The sequence below is a fragment of the Ochotona princeps genome, chromosome 23, assembly GCF_030435755.1.
Source record: "Ochotona princeps isolate mOchPri1 chromosome 23, mOchPri1.hap1, whole genome shotgun sequence".
In the NCBI taxonomy this organism is placed as follows: domain Eukaryota; kingdom Metazoa; phylum Chordata; class Mammalia; order Lagomorpha; family Ochotonidae; genus Ochotona; species Ochotona princeps.
In genome coordinates this window covers 35,427,644-35,455,198 of record NC_080854.1, presented here as the reverse complement: position 1 = coordinate 35,455,198, position 27,555 = coordinate 35,427,644, and the positions used below count along the sequence as shown (strand labels likewise).

Sequence of the window (27,555 nt, the reverse complement as noted above, 5' to 3'; positions counted from 1 at the left end):
GGCTGTGGAGCTGTGTGCAATCTGTCCTGGTTTGAACTCCAGGTGCTTCACAAGTATGTGTGTCACCTGTAGAAACCTATGTAGTAAAGAAGGGTCTTAAGTTTGACTCAAAGCTACAGCATACGACTGTAGGCTATGAAATCTAATTGCAAAATCGTAATGTTGTGCCAATGGACATTAAAAAGTAATTTCTTTTATATTTATAGCTTCAGAATCACAAATGATGTCAATATGACTAAAATTATGAAAATGAATAGTTTCCATTTGGCAGGTACTCAGATTATTCTAGAAGGGGCCAAACATGAATGCTGTAGGAGCAGAGATAACCAGAAACGTGATGAGGACAGAATGAAGCGATCCCCAGCAGCTGTCAGCAGGCAGGCAGCTCAGGACAGAGTTTCAGAAATTCTTAGCACAGCTACAGTGCTTGGGCTTAAACAAGCCAAACATTCAAGTCTGCCAAATATTCAGGAATTGCCAAAATTTAGCTTAAGGGAAATAAATCATTTGCTTACACTACTATCGTCTTAGGTCCCATCGCCATAATCCGCACTGTTCCTAGTCTCTCTCTTTGCTATTCTGAAACTGCACGCGCTAACAATACACTACATTTCAAGGATTCAGAATCCAGGAGAAGCAGTTAGCCAGGACTCAGGAAAAAAGTTCAGATTGGAGAAGAAAGTCTCCTTGCTCTGAGAAAGATCTAAAAAGTCCCAAAGTGGCCTGTTTGCAGAGAGTCCACACTTTCTACACATCACAGCCAGAAACTGCTTCTCAAGTCAGACACACTCTTCAGAAGCCTTAGGGCTAAGCATTAGAGAGGTCTACCAGGAACACTGGGGCAAGACAAGCACTAACTTATATTGTCAACTATCCCTTCCCCAGAACCTGTTACACCCAAGAAACAACTGGGATACTAAGTACTGGGGAGTGATCTTGGCCTTCAAGACATTTTCCCCTAAGCTAAGAAGGTGAGATACACATGACAGCACAAGATAAAATATGCTGTTCCAATGAAAAAGCTTAAAGACGACACGTGCTCCAAAGCATTTTGTCTAATGAAAACATCAGCTGCACGTGCAATGGTGAACATTCCAGTCACTATTATCTTCACTTGTTTCTGAACAGTTTTATAATTGTGAGAGAATTTGTATAACTCAACATATTCAAAGCATGTCAACAGAATACCAAACTAAAAGTTGCTGACATGTTTTCATTATGTGTGTTCTGAAACTGAAATCTAGAGCACACCTTATTCTTGTGTCACATCTCAATCTAGACTCGCCACAATTCCAAGTGCTCAGCAAGCAATCATGGCGAATGGCCACCTTATCAAACAGCACACATCTACACTAACCAGAATAGCCTCCCTTGGAAACCTAGAAGCTTTGTTCTATTGTTTCCAGTGCTAGAACTCAGTCTGGGCCTTATCAGACACTACTGCCATGGAGCTCTGCACAACCAAATCACACACTGACCCAACACAACCTCCCCCACTCAGCAAATAGATGCATGCAATTGACACAGGTTTGATGCATTCAGCCACCTGGGCTTTGAATCTCGGGAGCAGAACTTTTTACCTGTGGGACTTGAACTAATCAAGGAACACACTGTTCCTACCAGGTTGATTACAAGAATATCACCTGGGCTGGTGTAATGGTATGGCAGGTTAAACCTCCATCTCTGGTGCCAGCAATCCAGAAGGAAGCCAGTCTGTGACCTGGCTGTTGCACTTCCAATCCAGCTCCCTGCTTTGGCCTGGGAAAGCAGTACAAGTTGCTTCAAGTCCTTGGGTTCCTGCACTCATGTGGGAGACCCAGAGGAAGCTCCTGGCTCTTGGCTTCAGAATAGCTCAGCTCTGGTCATCGTGGCCATTTGGGGAATGAACCAACAGACAGAATATCTTTCTCTGTCTCTTTTTCTCTCTGTAAACCTGCCTCCAAAGAATTAAATTTATATATATATATTTTTTTTCCAGAGTACTGAGAATCCCCCCCAGTGAATTCATCTAATCAGAAGTTCTCCATCATGTTATGATAATCACAGCAAAATAAGTAATAAAAACTACATGGGCTAGACACTGGCAGAGGGAGAAGGGATGAGAGCTACAGTGCTGGTTAGGACAGACATCCCTGAGCAGAGCACCGGGGTGGTATTCCTGATGCCAGCTTCCTGCCACCGCAGCTACTAGGGGGCAGTGGTGACAGCTCCATGTCACTGGGTCCCTGCCAACCCCATAGGAGACTAGGATAAAGTTCCTGGAAACAAACTTCAGGCCAGCCCAGTTTCAGCTGCTGTGAGCACTGGGAAGAGAACCGGCGGACAGGAGTATGCTCGTGTGCTCGCCTCCCTCTGTCTGTCTGTCTCTCTCTCTCTCTCTCTTCTAACTCTATTTCAGACACATTTTTTAAAGTGTTCATTTTGATACAAATGAAGTTGAGAACTACACAATCTCTACAACATGTAGTTAACTTTTTAAAATTTCTTAAACACAATTTTGAATTTTTGCGTCCAAATAATGGTATGTTTTCACTTTGCATGCGCTTTTTAAAGTGCACTTGTGTCTCACACGACTTCAATAAGTGGTACCATTTTACTTCAGCTGTTCTGTGTGGCATTTAATAGCTTTGAACAAAACTGAGAAAAACATGCAGCCAATCACGACCATTTCATAAACAAAAGGTGAGTGTTTTCTACACTTTCAGACGAAGCCATTCTGAAACCCCACATAATTACTAAATTCCCCCATCTCAGAGAAAACACACCAAATGTTTGGAATTCACAGACTACATGCTAATGTCACCCCATAGAAGCTACCCAATGTCTACTCCCAGGTTTGCTCAGTCAACAGCCTCAACTCAATTGCCAAGTTTGTCAGAACTTTAAAAAGAAACCACGGATTTTCAATCCCCAAGTACAGTTCCTATCTGCAGCATCATGGCTTTAATTTCCAGAAGAAGCTGCCAGTAGGGTCTAGAATCATCTGGAAGGCTTTGCACACCACACCTTCAAACCCCACATCTCAATCAAGGCAGGCTCATGGGGGGTGTGCAAAACAGACCTATCCTTGTCCTTCAAACCTCCTGGTTTATTTTGGGGAACATCTCACTGTTTCCATTTTGGGTCAGTAACATGTTGACACCATCCACAAGCCTGATTGTGTAACAGCTTCTCTGAGCTCCTTGCACACAACAAGGCCAGTGTGCGAACAACCCACAGGCTGCACCATGGCTGCACGGAGTTCCATGGAGCGAGCTGGGAATTCAACGTCTCTGTCCCACTTCTCATCCTGCTTTCCATTTCTCTTCACACGTCCATCGCACACTTCCTTGCACTTCCCAAATAACCTCAGAGCCCGAGCCTTCCTCTGCTGGGTTTCCATTCATTTGTCACAACCAATTCTAACAGCATGCTTCGTCCCTGATGTTTCTGTACTGAATGTCCATTCCAGGGCAACATGGTGTAGATTCTTTCCAATTTTTCAGAAGCTGACACCTGCCAATCTGGCACTGGCCCTGCCCCGGAACTAGTCACATTTACAGGAAAAAATAAGCAGAGGCGGCCATTGGTCTTGATGAATGTATATACTGGTGACACACACAAAAGAACAAGATATGTGTAATGATGTTAACAAGAAAAACAGGATGACTTCTCAGAGCATGGCATGGAGCAATGCAATCCAGAGTCTGAGAGAAAGACACCATGCAGAGATGACATTTGAGCTGAACTCAGGGTAGCAAGAAAAAGCCATGCTAGGAGACATGAGATGGGCATCCCAGGGAACAGGTACTGTGAGGCTGGGGCATGAGGCCAACAAATTCATGAGCGGATCAGGTCTGGGGGTAGAATCTGTGAGGGAGTATGTGGGCTCACCCATGTGGAACAGCAATCTCCATTGGCACATGTGAGAACTGTGGCTGGGAACAGACCTAGTTGGGGAGCTAAGCGGATGCCCTGTTGGGTTGCAAATCCCACTGAGGAGCATGAGAACCAGAATCAGGGAATTGTGCTGGACTGCATATGGCTGCAATTTCCCTCAGCACAGGTGTGGTCTGGGTCTGGGGAGTGCCAGACTGGTCTAGACTCCAGCACACTGGTACTTGTGAGAATCAGGTGCGTATAGAACAGGCTGAGCTAGGTCTCAGCTCCCACGGAACCATGTGAGAGCCATGTCTAGGCACAGACCAGGTTTGGCTGGGCTGTAACACCCAACAGTAAGAACTGGAAAGGGTATGGGCCGGTTGAGCAAGGACACTGTTCCTGCCAGGACATGAGGTGAACAAAGTCTACCTGGGCCAAGGACCCACCTGTGTGCACAAGGTCTGCCACTGGGAGAAGATCAGGTAGAGGACTTTGGTGAACTCCTTTGTCAGGTTGCAGTCCCAGCAGGTAAGTGCAAGAACCAAGGGAAAGAGCAGTCCAAACCAGATCAGGCTACAGTACCCACCAGCATACATGTGGGTCAGGTCTGGGGATGGTCTGGCTGGGCAAGTTGAAAAAAATCTACTGGCAAATCCAAGAACCAGGATGAGGTGCAGGAAGGTCTAGATCACCATCCAGTTCACACTGCAGCTGTGACAGGGGTCTGAAACACCCGCTGGTGGATACCAAGGTAAGATAGGCCATGGCAGTCTGAGGGCAATAGATGCCAGGTCTGTGAGCTCCAGAGGTTGGGTTGGGAGCAATCCAGCAGAACCTGGTCACATGGCCCAAGTTCTTGGGTCCACCTGGGGGGGGGGGTGCTATGTCCATGAGCCCCAGGGCTGGAGGTCCAGCTTGGCCCAGGTCACATGGAACAGGTCCATGAGCCCACCTCTGAGAACTGGTCTTCCTCAGTGTAAAGGATGTAGTGCTAGACGACAGACCATGGTGCACATAGAGGACATGGTAACCCATTAGGGCCTGCAAAGGACACCTGGCACCACAGCAGAGAATGGAGAACAGAACATATGGATAACTACCCCAACCAAATGATGACAGCATATATCTGGGCAGCCAGTGGAAGGTATTCCTCATCCACACATCAAGCAAGATTGACAGCATTTCAAAACTATCGCTTCCTCCAAGCATGCGCCACATTGTGACCATGAGTTGACATCAGATGGACTTTCTCCACTGTCAGATACTGGGATGGTTAGGAGGCTGGATATGGCCTATCCCCTTATCTCCCCCATCCAGAAATGGGAAGAAGAAATAGAAAGTTTGGGAGCAATGATCACATCCACTTCTTCACCCTACATCCTTCCCACTCTGATCAACCACATACACATCATCTAAAATAAAAAATGAATTAAAAAGATGGGAGAAGACACACACACACACACAGAGAGAGAGAGAGAGAGAGAGAGAGAGAGAGAGAGAGAGAGAGGTGACAGCCCAAGAACTGTTTCTTAGACATTGGAGTGAAGATCCTGTACTAGAAATGCCAAGGCAGACAAAGACAGGGCAGCGTGGGGTGCTGCAGCCCAGGAGTTGCTGCCAGCATGATAAGCATTTGGTAGCTCCTCATAGCGAGCCAGGTGGGACAGAAAGAGTTTAGAATACTTGCAAGTCAGAGGTCCACAGTGTGCTGAGCAAAGGAACCAATGAATGCATCCAAGAATGAGTGAGGCATTCCCCATAGAACTGAGATTCTAGAACTGTAACTACCTACATCTCCTATAGCTGGCCATGGAACCCCAGAGCCAACAGCTATGATGGTATTGATCATGGAATTAATCGGATTGTTTAACCCCTCCCTGAAACCAGCAGGCTATTTATCTTCATAAAAGCTTTGACATGTCTCCCAAGGGAAGTCTGTTTCCAGTGACATAAATAGAAATTCTTGCCTGCTCCATCCAATATCCTAATTCTTTCCCCAGATGTGTCAGCCACAGTCCCAGAAGACCCCAGCCAAAACTGAAGGTACATTTTCCCCTGTTGATGGGAAATGGAGGGTGGGTAACACTCTGAGCCTGCCAGTAGATATGTGTTACGACACATTCTGCCTTCCAATAAGAACATAGGAGGCAACATGGGTGAGAAGAGGAGAGAGAGGGCGAGGGGTGGGGGGAGAGAGAGACAGGGGGCTGATGACAAGGGCGAGAGAGAGAGAAAGAGAATGCTCTATGCTGCCTATCAGAGCCTCCGGGTATGGAATGTAACAGATGCTGTAGTAACACAAACGTTTTGTGTTGAAAGAAAAGGATGAAGGAGGTGGAGTGGGCTGACTTGTAGCACTTTGGGTTCCAAATCAAACCAAAAAAACAAAAAAAAAACAAAAAAAAAAAAAACACTTTGCACACAGTTGCAAGAAAGTGCAAATGGAAATGAGCCCTCATGGTCTTCAAAGGGACTTGTGTTTAATCAGACAACAACAATTTTTATAGCCTCAGGAGTCCCCATGGTGGTGTGCGAGGAGGCTTTTCAGCAGGATGGGATGAGGTACTCTGGCTGGCAGGCACTTGGGTTTTCTTTGTTTGCCACTGGTGTTCAGAGAAATTCACTGTGCAAAACAGAGAGTGAAGTCCACTGGACCGCCAAGCCAACGCTGCCATGAAAAGCAGCTTGTGTAGTGAGTAAGATTACCAAACGGTCCCACCAACAAGGCAGCCCTGGAAGGAAGAAGACTTTCTCCTTGCTAAGCCACGCAGGCGCTGCCTCTGGTTCTATCAGCAAAGACCCCATGCACCTGACAAGACCACCAAGCGGCCTCCCGAACCCACTCTCTGAACCGGACATCTGGACAGAGCCCTAAGGGATGAAAAGGCAGAAGCGGGTGAGACTCAGGGCCTCCTGCTCTGAAAATCATTTTTTTCTGAGCCCATTCACACATCACAGCTTTGTTCCCTACCCCACCTGAAGGTCACATGCATGGCCAAATCTCCATCTCATTAATTAAAACTCTTGGCAAGCCATTAAAAATCTCATTTCATTTCACTGTTCACCCTCCTTTTAACTGACTTTCCATAATTATAATTCTATTTTTGATATACTAGCCCCATTAAATTTACTGCCATACGGAGCTTTTTAGACCTCCTGAAGGAAAGAAGAAGGCTGGAGTGTGTCCAGCAGAAGCTGGGAAGCTCTTGCTTAGCCTAGGAAATGCAGAAGCAGCAGGCACTTCTGCTTTCAAAGGCAGAGAAGTCTGGCTAATTGCATATGGTTAGTATAATAACACTGCTCTTCAAGAAGGACTATAATTAGCGAGAATTGTTTTCACAAACAGGGCCGGCCAAGCTGATGACTCCAGCTCGCACTCATTCTTTTCCTCCATGCCAACCCCTCACTCACGCCAGTTACAAACATTTCTATTTTGGTTCTCCCCAAAACATCAACACTGCTACATTAGGGACACCCAGGGATCACATATCGTGACAGTATCTCTGTTTAAATGTTCAAAGGATTAGAGTGCCAAGGGAGTACAGCAAGAAGTGGTCCCCAGGAAGTGGACTTGTAAGCAGCACCCTGCAGGTCAGCACCTCTCCTGGCTGCCTGAAGGTCACTGCTCACAAGAGACGCAGCAGAAAAAAGCCTGACGCTTCAAGGACAGAGCCGGTGACCATGTGGCTTCGCTACGCTCGATGGTACGTAAGGCTCAAAATGACTCAGTCCTACGTGTCCCAGACAGCCACACACATGCACGTATCAACAGCACTGAGGACAATGTACGGGTCAAGTCATAAGCTCACTCACTTTCTAAACTAAAGCTGCTGCTTAACATTTGGATGGCAGTTTAGTGCAGCATCCTCTCCAGTGCTGATGCGAAAGAAAACAGTTTATATAATTTTCATCAAACAGGGCTGGAGAGAGGATCACTGTGGCACATATAAGGGAGACACAGCAGCAACCATTCAGGGACCTGCTGCTCTGATGGGCTCAACAGGCTGTCCTCTGTCCCCACAGCCAGTGTGGACCACTGGCATCTCTCACAGCCCACACTACTCACCTGGCTATGCCAACAGCCTCCTCTTTGGCACTTCGCCCTCCAGGATCCCTCTCCCAGGACTCCACAGCAGCATCCAAAAGAAGGATGCTGGAGTCAGGAGCCAAAGCTAGTAATTAAATACAGATATTCCATTGTGGGATTCAGGAACCTTAACAGGTGCCATAAGGAACAGGCCAAATGCCCAGGCCAAGGCTACATACATCCATCTGAGTAACACTGACAGAATACTGAAATTTCAAAAAAATTTCAAAAGAGACAATATTTTAATCACCTTAAAATCAGAAAAAGCATTTTCCAAACTACTCAGAACTAAGATGTCATTCTAGATAACAGGAATTCCAAGATACACTTACAGGAAATAACTAACGCACAGCACTTCTCCAAACTTATTTTTATTAAGCACCATACCTTGCTTTTTGTAAGAAAATAGCACTCAAAAGAAAGGAAGCTTTAGTATAACCTTTGGAGGAATAGAATTTCAAATGATGGCAAAAGCAACAGACCCAGGATGAAGAGAACAGCTTCACCAATACTGACAGGGACACACAGTATTGAATGCAGACCTAGTGACCCAAGCTGCCCAGCATGAGCTGGGCCTATGGGCCACTTGCGCACTGTGGGCTGCAAGGAGACTAGCCCACTGAGGTCGGCAGCTATACACAGCATGCTGCGAGCCATCTTGCAGCAGGCTCGACCTCTCAGCCCAAAGCCTTTCATGGTGGAGTCCTCCTGAGAACACCAGACTGCCCCTCAACACCTTGTCAATTGTATCCAACAGCAGAACTTGAACATTTAAGCGACCCCAAAGTTAATCCACTTTCTCCAAGGCTGTGAAATCTAACCCAGCCACACCGTGCTTTCCTGAGCACGCTCCTGTGCTGCAGAGCTGTGCCCTGGGAGACGTCAGCCAAACTGGCGCTAAAGCAGGAAGTCCTTAGTCCCCTTCTCTGGACTCGAAGCTTAATCGGCATGTGCAAGAGCTTCTCTGAATGTCCAAAGGAGAACTGACTGACTGCCTGGCAAACAGTGCCACCCCCGGCCCTGGAGGTTCCTCCTGGTGCTCTGGGACTGCCGGGTCAGCTCAGCATGCTCTTCCTGAATGCATCTCCCTTTCTGCTTTGGATTTTTGACCTCTTTCAAAACGGGAAGAGAAAGATCCACTAATGAAAGATTCCAGGTCTACAAAGAGCAGAATTTTCCACGAACCCTACCAGCCACCCCAGGTTCTGGAGACACTATGTTGGGAAGTTACATGGCTAGAGGAGCTTGGTCTCAGACCACAAAGGACCCAGGTCCCCTGCAGTCTGCGCATGCACAAATACAGCTCACAGAAGTCACTGCAAATGCTGCTGCAATCTTTCCCACTTCCTGCTATCTGAAGAGGCTCCAGTCTGACCCAGGGACACTGCTAATGTTATACAGATGACAAAAATACACTGGACAGCAAGGCAGATAGAGTTCTACTCTGGGTCTGCACTTGAAATAGTCAGTGCCATCACCCCCACCTACCAAAGTTAGAAAGGAGAGGCCGCAGCTGTATAATAGGGCAGAAGCAGGTCAAAAGCAAATTTTGGGGAGGAAGAAAGTTCTAGAAGGTCACCTGGTAAGACTGGTTGAAAAACATTCCCAGAACAAGCAAATGTTTTTGCTTGGCTTGAAGTCATAGAAAGAGCTGCTGCAGCACAACAGAATTACACATCCTCAGGGTGACATCCTTCTCTCACTCAGAGTGTGAAATTCATGGTGATATCAATTGAAGCTTCATGCAGGCACAGAAGCAGAGGAAACTGGAGGCTTTGAGAATCACACAACATACCACAGATGGAATATTATCTCACTGTGCTTCTTCCTGCACTCCCACCCCTACCTCCAAGCAACAGTCACATGACCCTGGCCAAGAGATAATATTGCTGCAAATGGTCATTCGTTCAGCTGCAGCAGAAACTGTTTTGAACTCATGCCATGGGATGGCTAAATCAAGGGAAATTTTCTAAAAAGGCACCTCTGGGGCCACAAAAAAATGGGCATATGGAAATAAGCAGGCAATGAAGCAAGACAAAACTGGAAGCAAAACAGGCTTCCATTGGTTATTTAAGGGAAAAAAAGTTGCTAAAAAAAAATCCCAGAGTGTCCAAATTTGGCTCCGGAGGAAGGGGAAGTCTCAAATAAGAACAGTAATGATAAACACATGCAAACTTAGCTGTCATCTTTCCACTCGTTCTTTCACTGCACTGCCAGTTCATTTTTCTCAAAGCAGGCATCTTTAACAAGCAACTATGTAAATTTATTATTTCCATATGTCCAGCCCTTTTCTCCTAAATTCTAAATGTTGGCCTCAAGAGCTTTGAAAAGCCAGATTAAATCAGAGGAGACACTGAACAACTTTGCTCAGATGCCTTTCAGAACTTTTATCTTATAAATGGGATGAATAATATAGTTGGTCCCTAATAACTTATTTTAGAGCCTTTATCTGTAAGTCCTGCCACACATCTACATTAGCCAGGCTTCCCAGGCTAAATGGAATTTTTAATATTTTAACAAAATGTCTTCAGAAGCATCACTTGCATTCCCAAGGAATATCCTAACAGAATTTGAAGTTTCCAAGGAAAGCTAGCTTGCTTTGTTCATGCCCCTCTGAGGTGGAGTGGGGGAAGAGGCTCATGGATTTCAAATAAGCAGCTTATCAACATCAAATAGTATTTAATTAATCCAAGTGAGATTAAAATCATATAGAAAGGGCATATTTTGTAGGCCAGTTTCACACTGTATAATTTCCACAATGTTATGACTTGAATTCTTTGAAAACATTTTTTGTTTTTGAAAGTCAGATTCTCATTATTCATCTAAAAAATGCACCAGGGCTCGGCGGCGTGGCCTAGTGGCTAAGGTCCTCGCCTTGATCCCATATGGCCGCTGGTTCTTATCCTGGCAATTCCACTTCCTCTCTATCTCTCCTCCTCTCAGTATATCTGACTTTGTAATAAAAATAAAAATCTTAAAAAAAATGCACCAAAAGCCACTAACAGGTCACTCTACTCTCTCAAACTTTCTATAAATCTGCTTGGAGTTTGAATCACTCAGTAATATAACTTTGTTTAACTAGGAGAAAAATTCAAAATAAAATTTTCCTGGTCTCCATGTTGCCCACATTTAGCTGGGGATCTGTACTGGGTTTGTATCTACTTTTTCTTGTCAAGAGAATGGCCAGCCAGCTATGCAATTAAAAGTGCACCGTGAGTACTCAGTGTTCAGGAGGGATCCAGGTACTGTATTCACCACCAGGACTCTACTATCTACAAGGAGAGGCAGATCTACGCCACATGGCACAATCAGTGTCCCATGTTTCCGAGGATTTGTGAGGCCTACAAACAGAACCACCCAGCAGCTGTGGAACGCAGCTCGGCTGCCCTGGAGGAGTGTTCTCCCTGCTGTGAGAAGCCAGTTTTCTCAAACAACCAGAGCTGGGAGAAAAGAAAGGCAAGTGAAGACCACACCCGACACTGAAAACTGAAGACAGTGACAATGCTGATATTATTGATCTGTAGCCAAGAGAAATAATACCTCCCAGTAATATTTTTAGAAATCCAAATGAATGCCAAAAATCCAGGATAAGGAAACAATCTTCAAACAAAGACACTGGTGTTCCAAGAGACTTGGGCAGGAGACTGTATTGATCCCATATTTATTAAAATCAGGAGACAGTAGCCAACATAACTGTTAAGGGAAGAGTTCAGTCATTTCTAACCTCTGAGGGTTGGCCAGCTGGCTGGCTGGCCGGCTGGCCATCCAGCTTTGAAGCATATCAGGAACCATGCAAAAAGAAAATACAAACAGTGCAATGACAGCCCTCAGATCCTGGCTGGTACTGCAGGGGTCCTGGTCCAGTCCAGAACCAACCAAGCGTTTATACCCGGTTAGGCAACAACCATACATGCTTGTGATTTTAACTGCAAGCAGCTCAGTTACCCTCTCTCCACAGCCAAGGCGTCCTGACGCTGTAGTTTCCAAGCCAATCATCTTTCACAGTAAGAGTGTTTAAGATTTTGATTATTGAGGACTGAAAATACACTAATATTTCACGACTATGTTATTTGCTTAAAGGAAGCAAAAAGATAAAACTACTAACCTTAGGCAGAATTAAGACTTATTTCTTGAAATGGTAACTAACTACAGAAATATACAAGTGAAAGATCAAACAATACTTCATATGAAAGAATCTCTTCAACTAAGTTTGTGATAAAAGCGTTTCCAGTGTCAATATTCATTCGAAATCCTAACTTCTGCTTGACTCTTGCACTACAGAATTTTATTGTGTTAAGATTTCAAGATCAAAACAAGGGGAAGTTTTTTTTTTTCAAGTGACAACAACTTCTGTATATCTTTTCAAATTCTAGATTCAAGAATGATGGAATGATCAATGTGGTTGAAATCTTCGATACAACAGTCCCCTTTCTACTTATTTTCCATTAAAAGATACTAAGACCAAAAGAGCCGACAATAGGAGAACAGAAGAACAATGACCAAACCGTTTCAGTTCTTAGCACTCTATCAACATGTATTGTGTTTCTCTCCCCTAGAAATTGTGTCAGAGAAGAGGCCAGGACAGCAAAGCATCAGAACCAAGCAACAGGAAAGAATCCAGCTATTTCATAAACAGTACTGGTGGACAAAAGACCACACTGGTCTCCTATTGTAGTCACCAGAAAATAAGACTGTTTATATATTAATCAAGCCAGTGAAAATGAAATTAATCACCTCTTTAGCAGCAACTTTTCAGTCCTCAACAGCTACCATGTTAGTACAGAACAAGAGCATTTGGTATCACAGAAGTTCCTACTGGACAGAGCTGTTATGCCAAGGAATTCTTTATTAACTATTTGGCAGGGCAGGAAAAAGACAACCTTTAGAAAGATGGCCCTGAAAATGACGAAGAATTGTAGAGAACACTACAAAGAGGATTGTGGTTAAAAGTATGCCTGTCTCCTGTCTCCAAGATTTTAATAACTGCTAATACCACTTCAATCCAAAAGGAATCTAGAAACCAGCAATTCTCAGGTGCAATTTCACCTTCTCAAAGCACAAGCGAGTCAGAAACTTCCCTTCTAATGATGACTTTTGGGTAAGGCCACGGTTTAGGATAAAAGCTTTCTGTATAAATTACCTGTTTTATACCTAGTTAGCCTGAACTACAGAGTCTTGAGTTGTTAAAATAACTTTGAGAGACAACCTTACTTGTTCAAATGTCTGTGTGATGGGTTTCCATTACAGACTAGGAATCTTGCATCTTAAGTAGCTTTGCTAATGCACAGGCCTAGACACTCATTTATTACATATTACATAACACATTACTCATAATTATCTTTCTCAACGCAAAGTTCACCTTTGTGCCAAAGAAACGCAGCATTGTGTTTTGACAAACTCAGGCTATTTCCAGAACTGCTTTATTACTGGATTTTAAATTCTTAACAAGTCTACAGTTTGTAAGCATAGGGATCTTACATCACTTTTTACAATTAGCTTCATCAGGGCAGGCATGGTGACTCAGCAAAGTAAGTCACCACCAGCGATGCCCACACTGAATATACGAGGACCCGGGATCAAACACTGCCTCCACTTCCAATCTAGTTTCTTGCTAATACACACCCTGGAAGACAGTGGGTGAACTACATACTTGTGTCCCTTCTGTACACGTGGGCAACCAGGTGGAGTTTCAAGCCCTGGCTTCAGCCTGCCTCAGCCCCGGCTTTGGCACACATTTGAAGAGTGGAGTAACAGTCAAAATCTCTCTTTCCCTCCATTTCATCTCCAAAAAGATATTTTCTGATAAGTGCTTTACAATTGATAGAGTCCACAAGAGCAGGAAAGGAAAAAGACAAAAAACAAAAAAACCAAAAACACCCACTGGTGTAACTGCAGGAGCCTAGAGGGAAGGCAGGGTGGAAGAGGCAGAGTTTCCGCTTGGTTCATGTAGAATGTCTCAGTAGCGTGCCCTTTGAACTTTTGGGTTGACTATTACCACTGCCTTTTGATTGGCTGCTGTTCTGAGCTCCTGGTTGTCCTCTCTGCCTTGCGAGTGGCTGCTATGCTGCCTGCGGTCCTGCTCGGTCAAACCTGTACTGGCGTTTCAAGCAGAGGTCAATCAGCTGAGCCTCTTGGAGCATAGAGCAGGCAGCAAGATGGGCTCATCAGCACACGTAGGGTTCCCTCCTGATGACTGGGGCAGGACATTTCTCCCTTTCTGTCAATCTCCCTGCCACAATTTGTGTGGAAATTCTGCTTCAGTGTGAGACAAGAACTAAATTCTTAGTCCATTTGTTTTAAAAATTAACAATTTTTAATATATACTAAGCACAGGCTTTTAGAACATTTCCAAATATTTTCAGTGTATACATTGATTGCCCATTTTTAACAGTGCATTTGAAGGAACAATCTCTTTAATCATTGCCTAGTATGTTCTGATATGTTCTTTCTGCATTCTAGGCGAGAACTATCTTAACTAGCTTACCAATCCAAATTGCTTCATTTTTCTCTTGTATGTTTAACTCCTTAACTCTATGTTCATTAGCAGTTGATTTGCACATTTTATGTGAAGTCACACTTAGGGTCCATATTTTGCCTAGGTACATACATGTCTTCCAGTAGCACTGACTGAGAAGATCAGCATTTCTTCACAGATTAAGTCTGGCTTCCTAACTGAAAATCAACAGACCACAATCAGTGTGTGGTCCACTTCCGGTCTCTGCTGTTAGCTTCCTTGTCCCTGTTCACTTACTCTCCCTGCCTTGATTCCCAGCAGTGCTAAGTCTTTAACCATCACTATTTCTTCTCAAAATTACTTCAGTGGTTCCAAGTTCTAGAATCAGGTTTTCAATGTCCACCATAAAAACGTAGGATCTGATTTGATCGGCATGAATACACAGACTGTAGCGCCTATGGGATGATGCAGCGCACACCATGTGAATTCTCCTGTTAAAGCAATCGTTGGTTTTCTGATTCATGAATACTCTCATTATTCATTTGGGTCACTTTAATTTTCTCTAATGCTTTATGGCTTTCACTGGTCAGCTTCTACACATGATTTGCTTACAAAACCCCCATTTTGTTTGGATGCTACTATAGATGATACACTTTAATTTCCAGTTATTAGTTGATAGGATATAGCAGCGAATTGAACGCCAATGTTCCCTGTGTATCCTGTAATGATGAGGAGTTCAGCTATCAGCTATAACTGCTCTTTTTAAAATGTTTATTGGTTAAAACACATAAATGATCATTTTTAGAAGTAACAGGCATATTCAGTTCTTCTTTTCTCATCAGATTGCCATGTATTTATTCATTCTTTTATTTTAAGTGTATCATTTACATATAATTATTTTTGCAAAGACCATCACAGGGACAAAAGTCTTAAGGGGTGACAGCAAACATCCTCGTAAGAAAACCACTTTGCCTTTCACCATCAAGGGCTGCATTAGAGTCAAGTTTCTCAGAAGACATCTTTAGCTGTGTGGAGGGAACACATTCCACTGAGTGTTTTATCATAGGCAAGTGAAGAAATTCATCAAATTACTGAAATGATTTAAACAATACTTTTATCAGTCACAACATTAAGATTCATTTTTGAAATGTGAACCTTTTTAAATCCCATTTAACTTTGCATTTATGAACTAAAACCCCCTTGGATCTAACATACATTTTTAAATGCTGGATTCAATTATTAAAATAACATTAAAGATTTCTGTTCCTATGTTCCTGAACATTGTGTGGTTTTAGGTTCTGGAATGTCTGATCTGACTCTGACACCAGGACACATTTTTTGATTTAAGATTTAATTTTTTTTTTTTTGAAATTTACATATGCAGAGAGGAGAGACAGAGGGAAAGATTTTCCATCTGTTGGTTCATTCTCAAGTGGCTACAATGGCTAAAGCTGAGTAGATCCATAACCAGGAGCTAACAGTCTCCTCCGGGTCTCCCATGTGGATGTGGGGTCCCAAGGATTTGGGCCATCGTCTGTTGCTTTCCCAGGCCATAAGCAGGGAGCTGGATCAGAAGCTCCACAGCCAGGACATGAACAGATGCCCACATGAGATCCCGGTGCATGCAAGGGGAGGATTAACTAACTGAGCCATTGTGCCGGACCTACCAGGACGAGTCTCACTTCCATATTGAGAAGTGTTCTGCCATCTTAGGCTTCCTGGAAACTTGAATGATATTTCGATCATTTTTCTCTTAAATACAGGGAAATTTCACAACAGAAGATTTCTTGGTTAGAAGGTTGACTTTAAGAGATAATGAATCCGAATGCTGTTTCTTAAGTGAGCTTCCATGGATTATATTTTTCACGGAATTTCTCATTTCATATAACTTGTAAAATTCCACAGGAACTGTTCCTAGTTTCCTATCTCTAACTATCCCTTTTGTTCTGTAGTTATGACTCCTCATTCACCCCTAATATTAACAAACTGTGCCCTTTTTGTCATTCTAATTAGAGGGTTCATGATTTTATCGGGCTTGTTGAACATCTACTTTTAGTGTCACAGATCTTTATTGCAGTTTTTCCACTTAACTGATTCATTTTGTTTTCACTTTTTTTCTTCCTTCAGTTTATTCTAAGTTTAATCTTTCTTTTCTTCTGTTTCCCTGATGGAAATCCCCAAATCCTTCTGCATTCCTCACGAATGCCAAGAGTGTTATAAACTACTCCCTAAGGAATGATACGATTTAGTGCCTTACCAACAACTTACACCAGTCTGCTGTTATTGTTTGGATGTAAAAACTTATGATTGTCCCTGGAGATTCAGTTTGGGAAGCTGACTTATTTAGAACTTTCTGGAGTAACTCCCATTCTCCTGCTGCTCCTTGGGTTGATTCTGGTGTGCTCACGGATCACACCGCCATGATTTCCTTCCTCACAAACGCATGCAGACATTCGTGTCAGCCATGGTGACCGAAATACTGGCAGGTAACTCCTCTGCTGAGTGGTTCCATGGCCTAGGTAGCTCCCAGGTTGACTGTCAGACTCTGGAGGCCTCAGCACCTGAGTGCACCTCTCCTGACAGGAAATGAAGTTAGAACAGAACCAACTCTCCTGTGAGCCTGCTAGATCACTGAGCAAATGACACCTTCTCCACTGGCCAGTACTGGTTCACCATCACAGAGCCACTGACACTAAGGCAATCTCACAGTCTTAGTTTATTCTCCCAAGCCCACACAGCTATAGTCCTGTCTTGAATTCTGCCTGCTGACACAGCATGAACAATTCGGCTTGAATCTGCATTGGGGTTTCTTGTTATCTGAAGTATTTGGGGATAAATCAAGTCCCTTCATTCCATCACAGGCAGATGGTGAAGATGCCTATGTAATTTTTTCAAATTAAAAAAAATTTTTTTTAAAAATTTATTCATTTTATTACAGCCAGATATACACAGAGGAGGAGAGACAGAGAGGAAGATCTTCCGTCCGATGATTCACTCCCCAAGCGAGCCGCAACAGGCCGATGCTGTGCCGATCCGATGCCGGGAACCTGGAACCTTCTCCAGGTCTCCCACGCGGGCGCAGTGTCCCAAGGCATTGGGCCGTCCTCAACTGCTTTCCCAGGCCACAAGCAGGGAGCTGGATGGGAAGTGGAGCTGCCGGAATTAGAACCGGCACCCATATGGGATCCCGGGGCGTTCAAGGCGAGGACTTTAGCCGCTAGGCCACGGCCGCAGGGCCCCAAATTAAAAATTTTTAAACCATCTGTTTTCTAGATCTTGGATGAGTGACACAAATATGATGGAGTTTTCTGACAACTTGCATGCAATTCCCAAAATCAATATTAGATGTTATAGTTAAAAACTATCACAGAGCCCAACACAAGAGCCTAATGGCCAAATCCTTGCCTTGCATGCATCAGGATCCCATATGGGTGCCAATTCATGTCCCAGCTGCTCCACTTCCCACCCAGCTCCCTCTTGTGGCCTGGGAAAGCAAGGGAGGATGGCCCTGCACCCACACGGGAGATTCGGAAGAAGCTCCTGGCTCCAGATCAGCTCAACTCCAGCCAACGCGGCCACTTGGGGAGTGAGGCAGACGACGGAGGATCTTTCCATCTCGCCTATTCTCTGCAACTCTGTCTTTCCTGGAAAAATAAATATTTTTAAAAAAACTATCACAAAAAATATATGCAACCATTTCTTCTGCTTTGGATTGCATTGGTACTCCTGAGCTAATACACTTGGGTCTCAGATTTAGGCCTTGATCCATGGATTAATCATCTAAGATTTTGTTGCCCCATCATGGGATACAGGATGTGTGATTTGCATGCAAGAGCATTATAGATATTCTTTTATACAAAAGCAGAAATAGCCCCTTGGAATTAAGTAATAAAAGTATTTAAATGAGGCTTAAATTTGGATAAATTGTGCTTTATATTATTACAGTCATTTTTTTAAACTCAGAAAATATTTAAACTGGCTTGAACCATCTATACAATCTTTTTAAATATTCCTTTTAGCCCCTAAATGAATAATTCCAACATATCTTTGCATAATGCAGTGATTAACATTAAAACCCAACAAGATATGAATAAAACCTGATTCCTAGATTTCATTTTCTCTACATCACTGCTAGTTTTTCAAATTGCTGAGTTTCATGGGGTTTTCAAACACTGTTAATAGGAGTGACATTAGGCATCATGATCATTTGCCATTGTAGTTCTCTCTCATGCTTTCACCAGCACACAAACACACATCTACACAACAACCCTACAAAATGGGATCATCCCCATTTGTATAAGCATGAATGGGTGCTGTCAGTAACGTGTGCAAGCTCACTTTACTCAGTTACAAACATACAATGCAACACCTGTCCACTGCCCTCGAGCTAATAATGACCTCAGTCAAGGTTCCAGGACAACCTCCGAGATGTCACCTTTTCTAAAGCAATAAGACTTCTGAAAGATCACTTGATTGATTCTTTATCCACTGCACCAGGGATATTCCCATTTGAAGTCATTGGCTTGTGCCTAGCGGTCTGAACATCTGACAGCCAATCCTGTGCCAAAGGGTCCCACTCCCTAGGTGGAAGCCGAGCCACACTTAGTGACACTGCAGTCCAGGACCAACTAAGGGCTCCATCCATGAGAACAGGAGCACGGGCCTCAAATAGGCATGCCCAGCCACAGCAAGAGAACCACCCACTCCAATGGCTTCCAGGATTGCTCTGCTCATCCCCCACCCACCTCACCTTCTGTTCCATCTCTGCACACTTGGTATTAAGCTGCTGAGCAGTTCCCAGGCTCATGTTTGTACCTCTTCCCTCAAGTGCCTACAGTCTTTCCCACAGAGCTCTCAGCCAGTCAGTTCTATAGCTCTGAATGACATCTGTATGCCAGTGACTCCTAAATTCCTCCCTCCAGCTCCCAGTGTCGGTCAGGTAGAGAGTATTTAGTTCAAAAAAATGTTTGTAAACTGATACTAGAGTGAAAAAAGTACATGGATGGCAGGACAGGGCTTGGAAGAGCCCAGAGAAGAGGGTACAGCACACAGGCCGGTCCCTGCTGTAAGGCTTTTCTGCAGCATCTGAAATGCAGCTTCCCAACATGGGACTTGTCCTGCACTGCTAGAGCCTGGAACACCCACCCCTCGGCCACACTGCTGGGAACCTACAGGTGATCCATTCAGGGCCCCCAATCCCCACCCTTCCACGATGCCCCAGAAACCAGCTGGTGAAGGAGCCTGACAACATGAATGATCCAAGGCAGCAATTTGTGCTACATTTATAAATAACTAGAGGAGAGGAGTTTGAGGTTTATACACACACAAACACGCAAATGATAAATGTTGAAGGGTAAGAAAACGCAAATCCTTGATCGGATCACAATACATGATATACACTCCTCACAGTCTCCTGCTCTACAAATACATATAACTATTGTGTCAACTTCAGAAACATGACTCAAAGAGGAAGAAGGCTGCAACACAGTTGATCATCAACATGTGTCTATCACCTCCAGTTAGCCCTTTTGGATATAAATCCTGGCGCATGCTACGTTTACTTTCTGTCAGACAAGAAGGTGTTGTGTGCTGGTAAAGTAGGGAATGGGTTCCATGATGGAGGAGTTTTTAGAAGATGCATAACAAACCTCTGGCTCCCCAGGGACACCCCCAGGGGAGCTCAGAATCTGCTGTGAGACTGAGAAAGCAGCACATTGGCTGTCTGCACATTTTGAGTTTGAGTTAACTGTATCTTGCTGTATTTTATCCATACCCACATGAAAAATATTCCAGCAAGTATTATGATTCATTTTACATAATCCGTTTTGAATGAAGCTAACGTTTCCTAATTTCTCCCTGGGTAATGCAGCAGCACGTTACCATGCAATCGCACACATGCGGCTTCTGACGATGAAAGCGGCAGCTGTGACACCAGATTAACGGAAACACCGGAACTCACTTTAGGCCAGGTTCTACATTTGAAGACAGTGAAGGTCCCACGTCTTAGAGAAGAGGTGAAGTCAACTCAGGGCCACGACTCTGCCGAGCTGTGTGGAGCCCCAGACACCAAGCCCATGAAGCAGAGGAAGATTTAAAGGGTGCTGGCCAGAAACCACCCTCTGTGCCTTCTAGCATCCCTGGCATGGTTTTCTAAGAGCTTGCCACTGACCACGCCTTAGAGGGCCACTGAGGCTGCCTGGGCTGTCTCTTCCCCAGCCCCCAAGGCGAGCAGCTGGCAGCCAGGCAGTGGCAGAGTTTCAGAGGGATGAGCAGAAGGCCCAGGACAGGCAGCTAACAGAGCAGTAGGAACTACATCCCAGTTATATCCTAGAGTTAGGGTGCTGCTGTCAGAGTGGGCAAGGGACTGGGGTCCCAGCAAGCGAGCGTGATGGAGAGACAGCACAGCTGCACAATGTGCCATGCCTTTTTCAGTACCAACCTTGAACAAAGCCAACGTGCCAAAAGCACAAACACCATGTGATATGATCAGGCAACACATGAGGGGGTAAAGGCAGACTTAAACCCAACGTCCTCACGCTGACCACCGACAGCACTGGCAAACCACAATCCTCTCCCAGGATTGTCCCACACTGGAGACAGCATGTCAAGTCCTTCAACATCCTTCCCAAGCTCCAGTGACCAAAAGTCACTCGTCTGTGAGTCCCGGGAGCTCTTTCCTAAGTTCTAAAACTATTTCCAGGTCAATCTAACTTGCAAGGAGGGAGATACAGCAGGAACGCCAAGGAGTTAGAGATCAAGATTGCAGGAGTCTGGGAGTGGAAGCTAACAGTGTCCCACCTGACTGCAGCCAGGAGTAAGCTGCGCCATTAATACTAAGCCTACAGCTAAGACACCGCAGAAAGGCCTCCAAATTAGTCACTCGGAGGCATCAAGACAAAAGAGGCCTGAGTGTGCAACACTCGCTTCACTGGTAGTCTTTCTCTGGGCATAAAATGTGAAACTGCTCCCTGTAAAACGAGGCCCACCCCTGGAGCAGGCGCTCTCAACAGCCAGCACGTTGCATAAGCTGTAATCAATAAACAAACAAAAGCTGAAGATGGCCCCATTGCCTTAAGTAGGCATTAAACATTTACAACTAATTTCAGGGATGGCTAGGAGACAGCAAGCTGAGAAGCTGCCTAGGAAGGTCAGTAGTTCCCACCCCTGCCCCTCTCAATCGGAACAGACATGTAGGCAAATTACAAGGACAGAAGTGTCAGTGGTGCCCCTGTAAGTGGTCAGGGGATTTTAACACACACAGCACTATTAGGGATAAATATGCCAGAACAGGTAGTCGAGGGAGTAACCTTGCAAACACAGCAAGCTGTTAAAGCGTGTTGAGCAATGAACGCCGCTAGACGGCAGGAGCCCTTGGTGGCAAATATTTTACTAAAGCTGGAGAAAAAGATGCTGCCAGCATGTTCTACCTAGCCAAGTAAATCAAATCAAGATGTGGGCCCAGCGTGCTCAGCGGCATGCAGAAGTGACTTTAGCATCCTCTCCACCTTAGCTGTAGCTTCCTGGGCAGGATGTCTCCATCGCACAACAGTTTAAACGTGCATGGAAATTGGGGTTCAGGGTATCAGGATCACCCCATTTTTCTTTACGTCCCCCTTAACAGCGTTTCATCCTGCTCTCTCAAGCCTCCTCTGTTGAGGCCTGCCAGATAAAAACCCTTCACGGGCAGCAGCACCTGTTCACAGGGATAGTAATTTCAGAGACTGCCTGCATCCCACTATCCCTAGAGGTGGTGCAGAGCGACAGAGGCCAAGATTAGCAGTATCACGAGTCTTCCTTACACATGTACTTCCTTCCTAGAGCCCCCATGTTCTGGCCTGGAGCCTGCCCGCTCCCGCTCACCCAGGACTGGGGGCCTCAGGATCTCCCTGCCTCCCACCCCCAGACACCCACTAACTGCCCTGCATCGCAGCTGCACTAGCCTCCTTCCCTCTGGCTCCGTGGAGGAGGAGCCTGCTTCCTAAGTGCTAACCCCTGACCTGCTTCCTCTCTCCACTTCTCTCCCACAGCCCACAGTCGGCCTAACCAATCATCTCTCCCCACCTCTCCCTCTCATCAGCCTCTTCCTCTGGCTCTTGCCCATCACCACTGAAGGATGAGTCGGCAACACCCTTTGAAAGCCACTGCCTATCAGTATCGCCCTGCCTGGCTGCCACCATCCACCCTCCTTTTCCATCAGTCCCTCAGCTCATGTGTCTCCCTGAACCCACCACCATCCAGTTCCTCCCCAGCAGTGCTGCTCCTTCTGGGTTGCATCACCAGGTCGCCTGCAAGCCTAAGTGGACGTCATAGCCCTAGGTCTCCATGACTGTGAAATTAAAATGAATCGCCTAAGATGAGGTCAATATCAGGCTAGGGATAGCACTGAATTGAATATGACTCACATCTTGGTGAAATGAGGACAAGCCAAAACGAGAAAGACACCCAAGGGGAACCCTGTCAGTGCACAGACAGAGAGCTGGGGACGACAAGCCAAGGAATCAAGAAACACCAAGAACTGCTGTCAACCCAAGAAGCTAAAGAGATTAGGGATTTTTCCCAGAGCACTCAGAGAGGAGGGAGCGAGAGGGACCCTGCCAACACCTCTGCTCTGACCTTCTGACCTCCAGCCCCAGGGGAGAAGCCAGTTCTGTTGTTCACAGCCACCTGCTGCATTGTTCCAGCACAGCAACCCCAGAAAGCAAAGACCCCATAGCTACAACAAATAAAGGGAACTGACAGACTGCTTGGACATCCCCAACCTAAGATTTCAGGGCTAGGAGGAGGAAAATCAGACAAAACAGAACAAATGTGTCACTGAATGTACTCATCACCCCTTGTCACCCTCAGACAGCCTCCTCTCCTCCTCCAGCAACAGCGAACCTTTCTTGGTTCCCACAATGCCTTGCTCTCACCCAGGTACCTGCACCTGGTGGCTCCTAGGGATTCAGCTGTTTGTTTTTAACTCATCACTCCCTCTCACACCTGCCTTTCTTGATTCCACATGGAATCAGCACCCAAGAGGGGACGGGTGTGTTGGGGGAGCACAGAGAACCAGTGCTTCCTGCTTCCCCACATCCCTAAAGGCACCAGGAACACCTCCTCCTGACCCTCCTCTCTACAGTGCTGTCACCCCTCCTCCCTCAGCTCAAGTCCTTGTCCCAACTGCCCTTGATCCCAGTCGCAGCCTCAAGAGAGGTTCTCCCTGTCACCAGAGAGGGGGCACACTGCTCCAGGTGCCTCCCAATGGCCCGTACTATTGCACTCCTACTAACCCCACCAGCCTTAGCCCTCTTAGCATTAACTCAATACCATGTTAACTCTACCCAACACTTGCTGTGCCTGCAATGCCCTCCTCCCTCGTGCAGGACTTCTTATTCACTCTCTTCCTTTCCCTTTACGAGCACCAACATCTTCCAGCACTCTTGAGAGGCTCTGGCCACCCTCCCACATCCCGGCCTGACTCTGCTACTGCTCAACTGGGCTCCACGGCACCCAGCGTAAACACAGGGAAGGGCCCTTCATCAAGGGCCAAGCAATGGTTATTGGGCTCACGCTGTAAAAAGCTGTCTCCATTCATTTTGCAGAGACTCTGCCTTTTGTTAGCATAGACCTATACATAAGCAGCACCAACTAAATGTTCATTCACTGTCCACTCACAGTGAAAGACAGGCAACTGAAAAGTACAATGGTGGTCACTGGAAAGCCCCTATGAAGGCCCCAAGCCTAAAGCCTGGCGGTGAACTCGGCTAGAACGACTGCAGAGCAACACCTGTTCCTGTCTCATGCCCAGGGTAATAGGAATGCGAAGCATGTGCCCTCCACAAAATGGGAGCCTCCAGCAAAGCCACATGTGCACCGGCCCCTTGATCCAGAAATCCCAATGATAGATTCAAGCCCAACAGTAACCTTGCAGAACTATTGCAAGATGTTAGAGACAGCAAGATTAAAACGCCATCCATGATTGGAAATGACAGCAAATAACCCGAGCATCACTCAAGGAAAAGTTGGAGGTTCGTCTCACAGTGAAGCCGCTTCATAACCACCTGAGCATCTCCCATCATGGCAAAGTGACAAAAGTCAGGCTAATGCTCCATGTGCACTGCCTGCCTCCCAGACAGGCACCCGTTCACACCTCCACTGCTCCACTTCCTGTGCCTATGATGTTTGTGTATACTGCAGAAGTAAAGCCACTGAATTCAAGCAAACGGTGAGCCAAATACAGAAGGAAGACAGCAGAAAACAGGGAGCAAAGCTCAGCTTCTCTGAACACTGTGACATTAGCACAACAGCTGAACAGAAACTGTAAGTATCCCTAAAACCAAGATGGAAATGCACCAGATGAGATTAACTGGCTTTGGAACCTTCCAGCGTAATTAGCTGCTAAGCTGTGCAGAAGGAAATCTTCCATGTGACATGACAGCAGTTACCTTGCAGACAAGACAACTAGCTTGCAGGGTTTTCACTCATCAGAAACCACTAGGAGTGGAGGGCATGACACAATGTAACCAGGTAAAGGCATAGGAATCACTCTGCCAGCCCCCCTCAGTAAGGACCTACACATGGGAGCAGACAGCAGGAAGCTCAGTTGGTGTGTCTAATTTTTCACTCTTTTCCTTAGGGCTGTCTGCTACAAAGACCTAACTATGAGCATTTGTGGTGCTTGAAGCAGCCCAGGGATGGTCAGGTCCCTGGGAGGACATGAGTCACGGGAGCATCCCAGAGTCCCAGAGAGCAGAACAGCCCTCACGTCCACGCAAAATACAAGATACAGAACAACAGGTAAAGTATATTCCCATAGAGGGAAGCCACCCAACTCTCCGGCAAGAGAAAGACTGGGGTCTGAGTCCCGTGGGAATCTGGGGATCACTTTGAATTTACAGAACTACTTGGGACAAACGAATATTTGGCTAACACAGACGGAAACGACTGAGCAACATTCCAACTGCAGGAAACCCTCCAGGACAAAGGACTTGCAAGGGCATTTGAAAACACAGGGAGTGGTGGAAGAGACCCCGAGGCAGAGCAGCCACCTGCAATGTCCACTCTTACCTTTGTAGGAGATGACCGGGTGTTCTGCTCTCTGGCACCACGCAGTGTCCCGGGGCTCAGGCTGGGCAAGTCTCCACACCCCAAGACTTGTAACCAGCCAGGTAACCACGCAGACTCCCTTCATGGTGACAGATGGATCTCCGGTGCTGGGTGTGGGTCTTCTAACCAGAGGCTCCTCCTTCCCTCATGTATGTCGAGCCTGGAGCACAGGGGAGAGAGCAGCTGCATCAACAGAATTGAAGTCAGGTGTGAACTCGTGGGGCAGCACCGTGAAGACTCCAGCCAGCACGGCCAGCCCAGAGGCATCAGGGTGGAGAGTGTGGAGAGGGAGAGGGGGTCTGGCCATGGGGGTGAGTGGGTGTGTGGGGGTGGGTGTCAGTCCTCCTCCGAGTTTAGGAGACAGCCCATTTGCAACAAAGGACACATTTCCAGCTGCACTTCTATGGACTCATCAGTCACTGCCAAGCACAGCCACCCCTATCCACAGGGGACACATCCCTAGGCCTCAGTGGATGTATGAACTCACAAACAGGACCGAAGCATCTGCACACTGTGTGTTTACCTGCACTCATTCCTACAAAGCCAAGATCACATTTAATTAATAAGTTACACACGATGAGAGACGAAACACCACAATGCATGTTAGGTCTCACCAATATCAAAGTATGATGGTTTTTCTTTTAGTTGAAAACTTCTCATCTTCTATCATACAAGAAAGCGTTGTCTAGCTTCTCTTTCCCATAACTAAATTAGCCAACATCACTACTACTACTCTGGAGACACCGTCAAGTAAAATTAATGTTACCTGAACACAAGTACTAAAAGCCCATGAAAGTCAGTCTGGTCATCAACATAACTAATGGACAGGTAAGATACATAGCGTGGAAACAGTGGATAAAGACATGATGTGTATTCCAGGTAAATGGCAGAATGGTACAAGATGGAACAGCATGCAGTTCAGTTAACTTACTTCTGGAGGCTTCAATTAAATATTTCACATGACCTCAGGTAACCGAAACATCGGAATAATCTGAGTGACTTTGATAACCAGCTGGTTTTTCCTTGTGAAGTCCATCGTAAAACAATGGAGCAAACACAGATGTACTTGTGTGAATCATACAAAATCCCTGCCCCCATTTAACGTCCAAAAGTACCCTATTATCAAAAAGACTACAGCCACTGTAGTGTACCTGTAACCTAATTAATAAAACAATATAAACAATGTCTTTTAAATTGTCCATATTTGTTAAGCATATCCTTTTAACTCCATAGGCGATTTGCCTGTAAAAACTTCCTTATGAGACAAGCGTGAATCAAATAAAATTTCCACTGAGCACCTACAGGGCGAGAAGAAAGTAATTCCTTTGAGTGCCAGGAGAGTTGAACAATTTTAAAGATTACAGCTTTAAAGCGAGAAAACATTGTTTAAAGACAGCTATGACTCAGACTTAGGGAAGGCTCTGGAAAGAAACGGGAAAAGGAGAGTGGACAAGGCACTGCTGATTTGTAGAGCGGCTGAGGACGGAGCCAAGGCAGAGCTTGGGCTTGGGCTTCACACTAAAGATCTGTAACAGCACCATCTGGAGGGCAGGCAGCCCACAAAGGCAGGGGACCCAACGGCACACGGAAGTGCTGAGGGAGAGGACGCAGCATGTCAGGATGCTCGATCAAGACCTGTGGCTATGAAAGGACCTTCTGAGAAAGGCTCAGGTGTTAGGCTCGGATCTGGAAGCAAGCCTACTGTCAGGTGGTAGTCCTGATTCAGAGGCAGCAAACCAGCATTCCTTGTTGCCGTGACAATAACTACAGGTCAGGGCATTCTCACAAGGACAACAGACACAACCAGTAACGAAGAGCACTGCATGTGGTGCCCAAGTTCACTGGAAGCTGCCATGATCATTTCAGAAGACAGGAATCTACAACTTCAGGTGATGCACACATTCTAGCTCTCTGAATACCCAAAGGCACTTTGTGAAGAATCCGGAATACTCTATTGTGAGGTATCCTGGAAAAGCGCCTGGGGCCAGCACCATGGCTTACAGGCTACTCCTCTATCTGCAGCACTGGATCCCCACAGGGATACCAGTTTTAGTTCTGGCTGCTC

At 45.7% G+C, this 27,555-nt stretch overlaps 1 protein-coding gene across 3 annotated transcripts in view; it reads right to left on the bottom strand.

Annotated features, from left to right (window-relative positions):
• Positions 1-27,555, bottom strand: part of SEMA5A (semaphorin 5A) — a 317,265-nt gene that overhangs the window by 169,078 nt on the left and 120,632 nt on the right. For 2 of the 3 annotated variants that reach the window (XM_058680133.1, XM_058680134.1), the window contains exon 3: positions 25,452-25,650. In XM_058680133.1, the coding sequence (XP_058536116.1) occupies positions 25,452-25,575 (124 nt within the window). In that variant the 5' untranslated portion in view covers positions 25,576-25,650. Of the gene's footprint in view, positions 1-9,527; positions 9,639-25,451; positions 25,651-27,555 lie in introns of those variants that run through there. The other variant, XM_058680135.1, reaches the window with a different exon arrangement.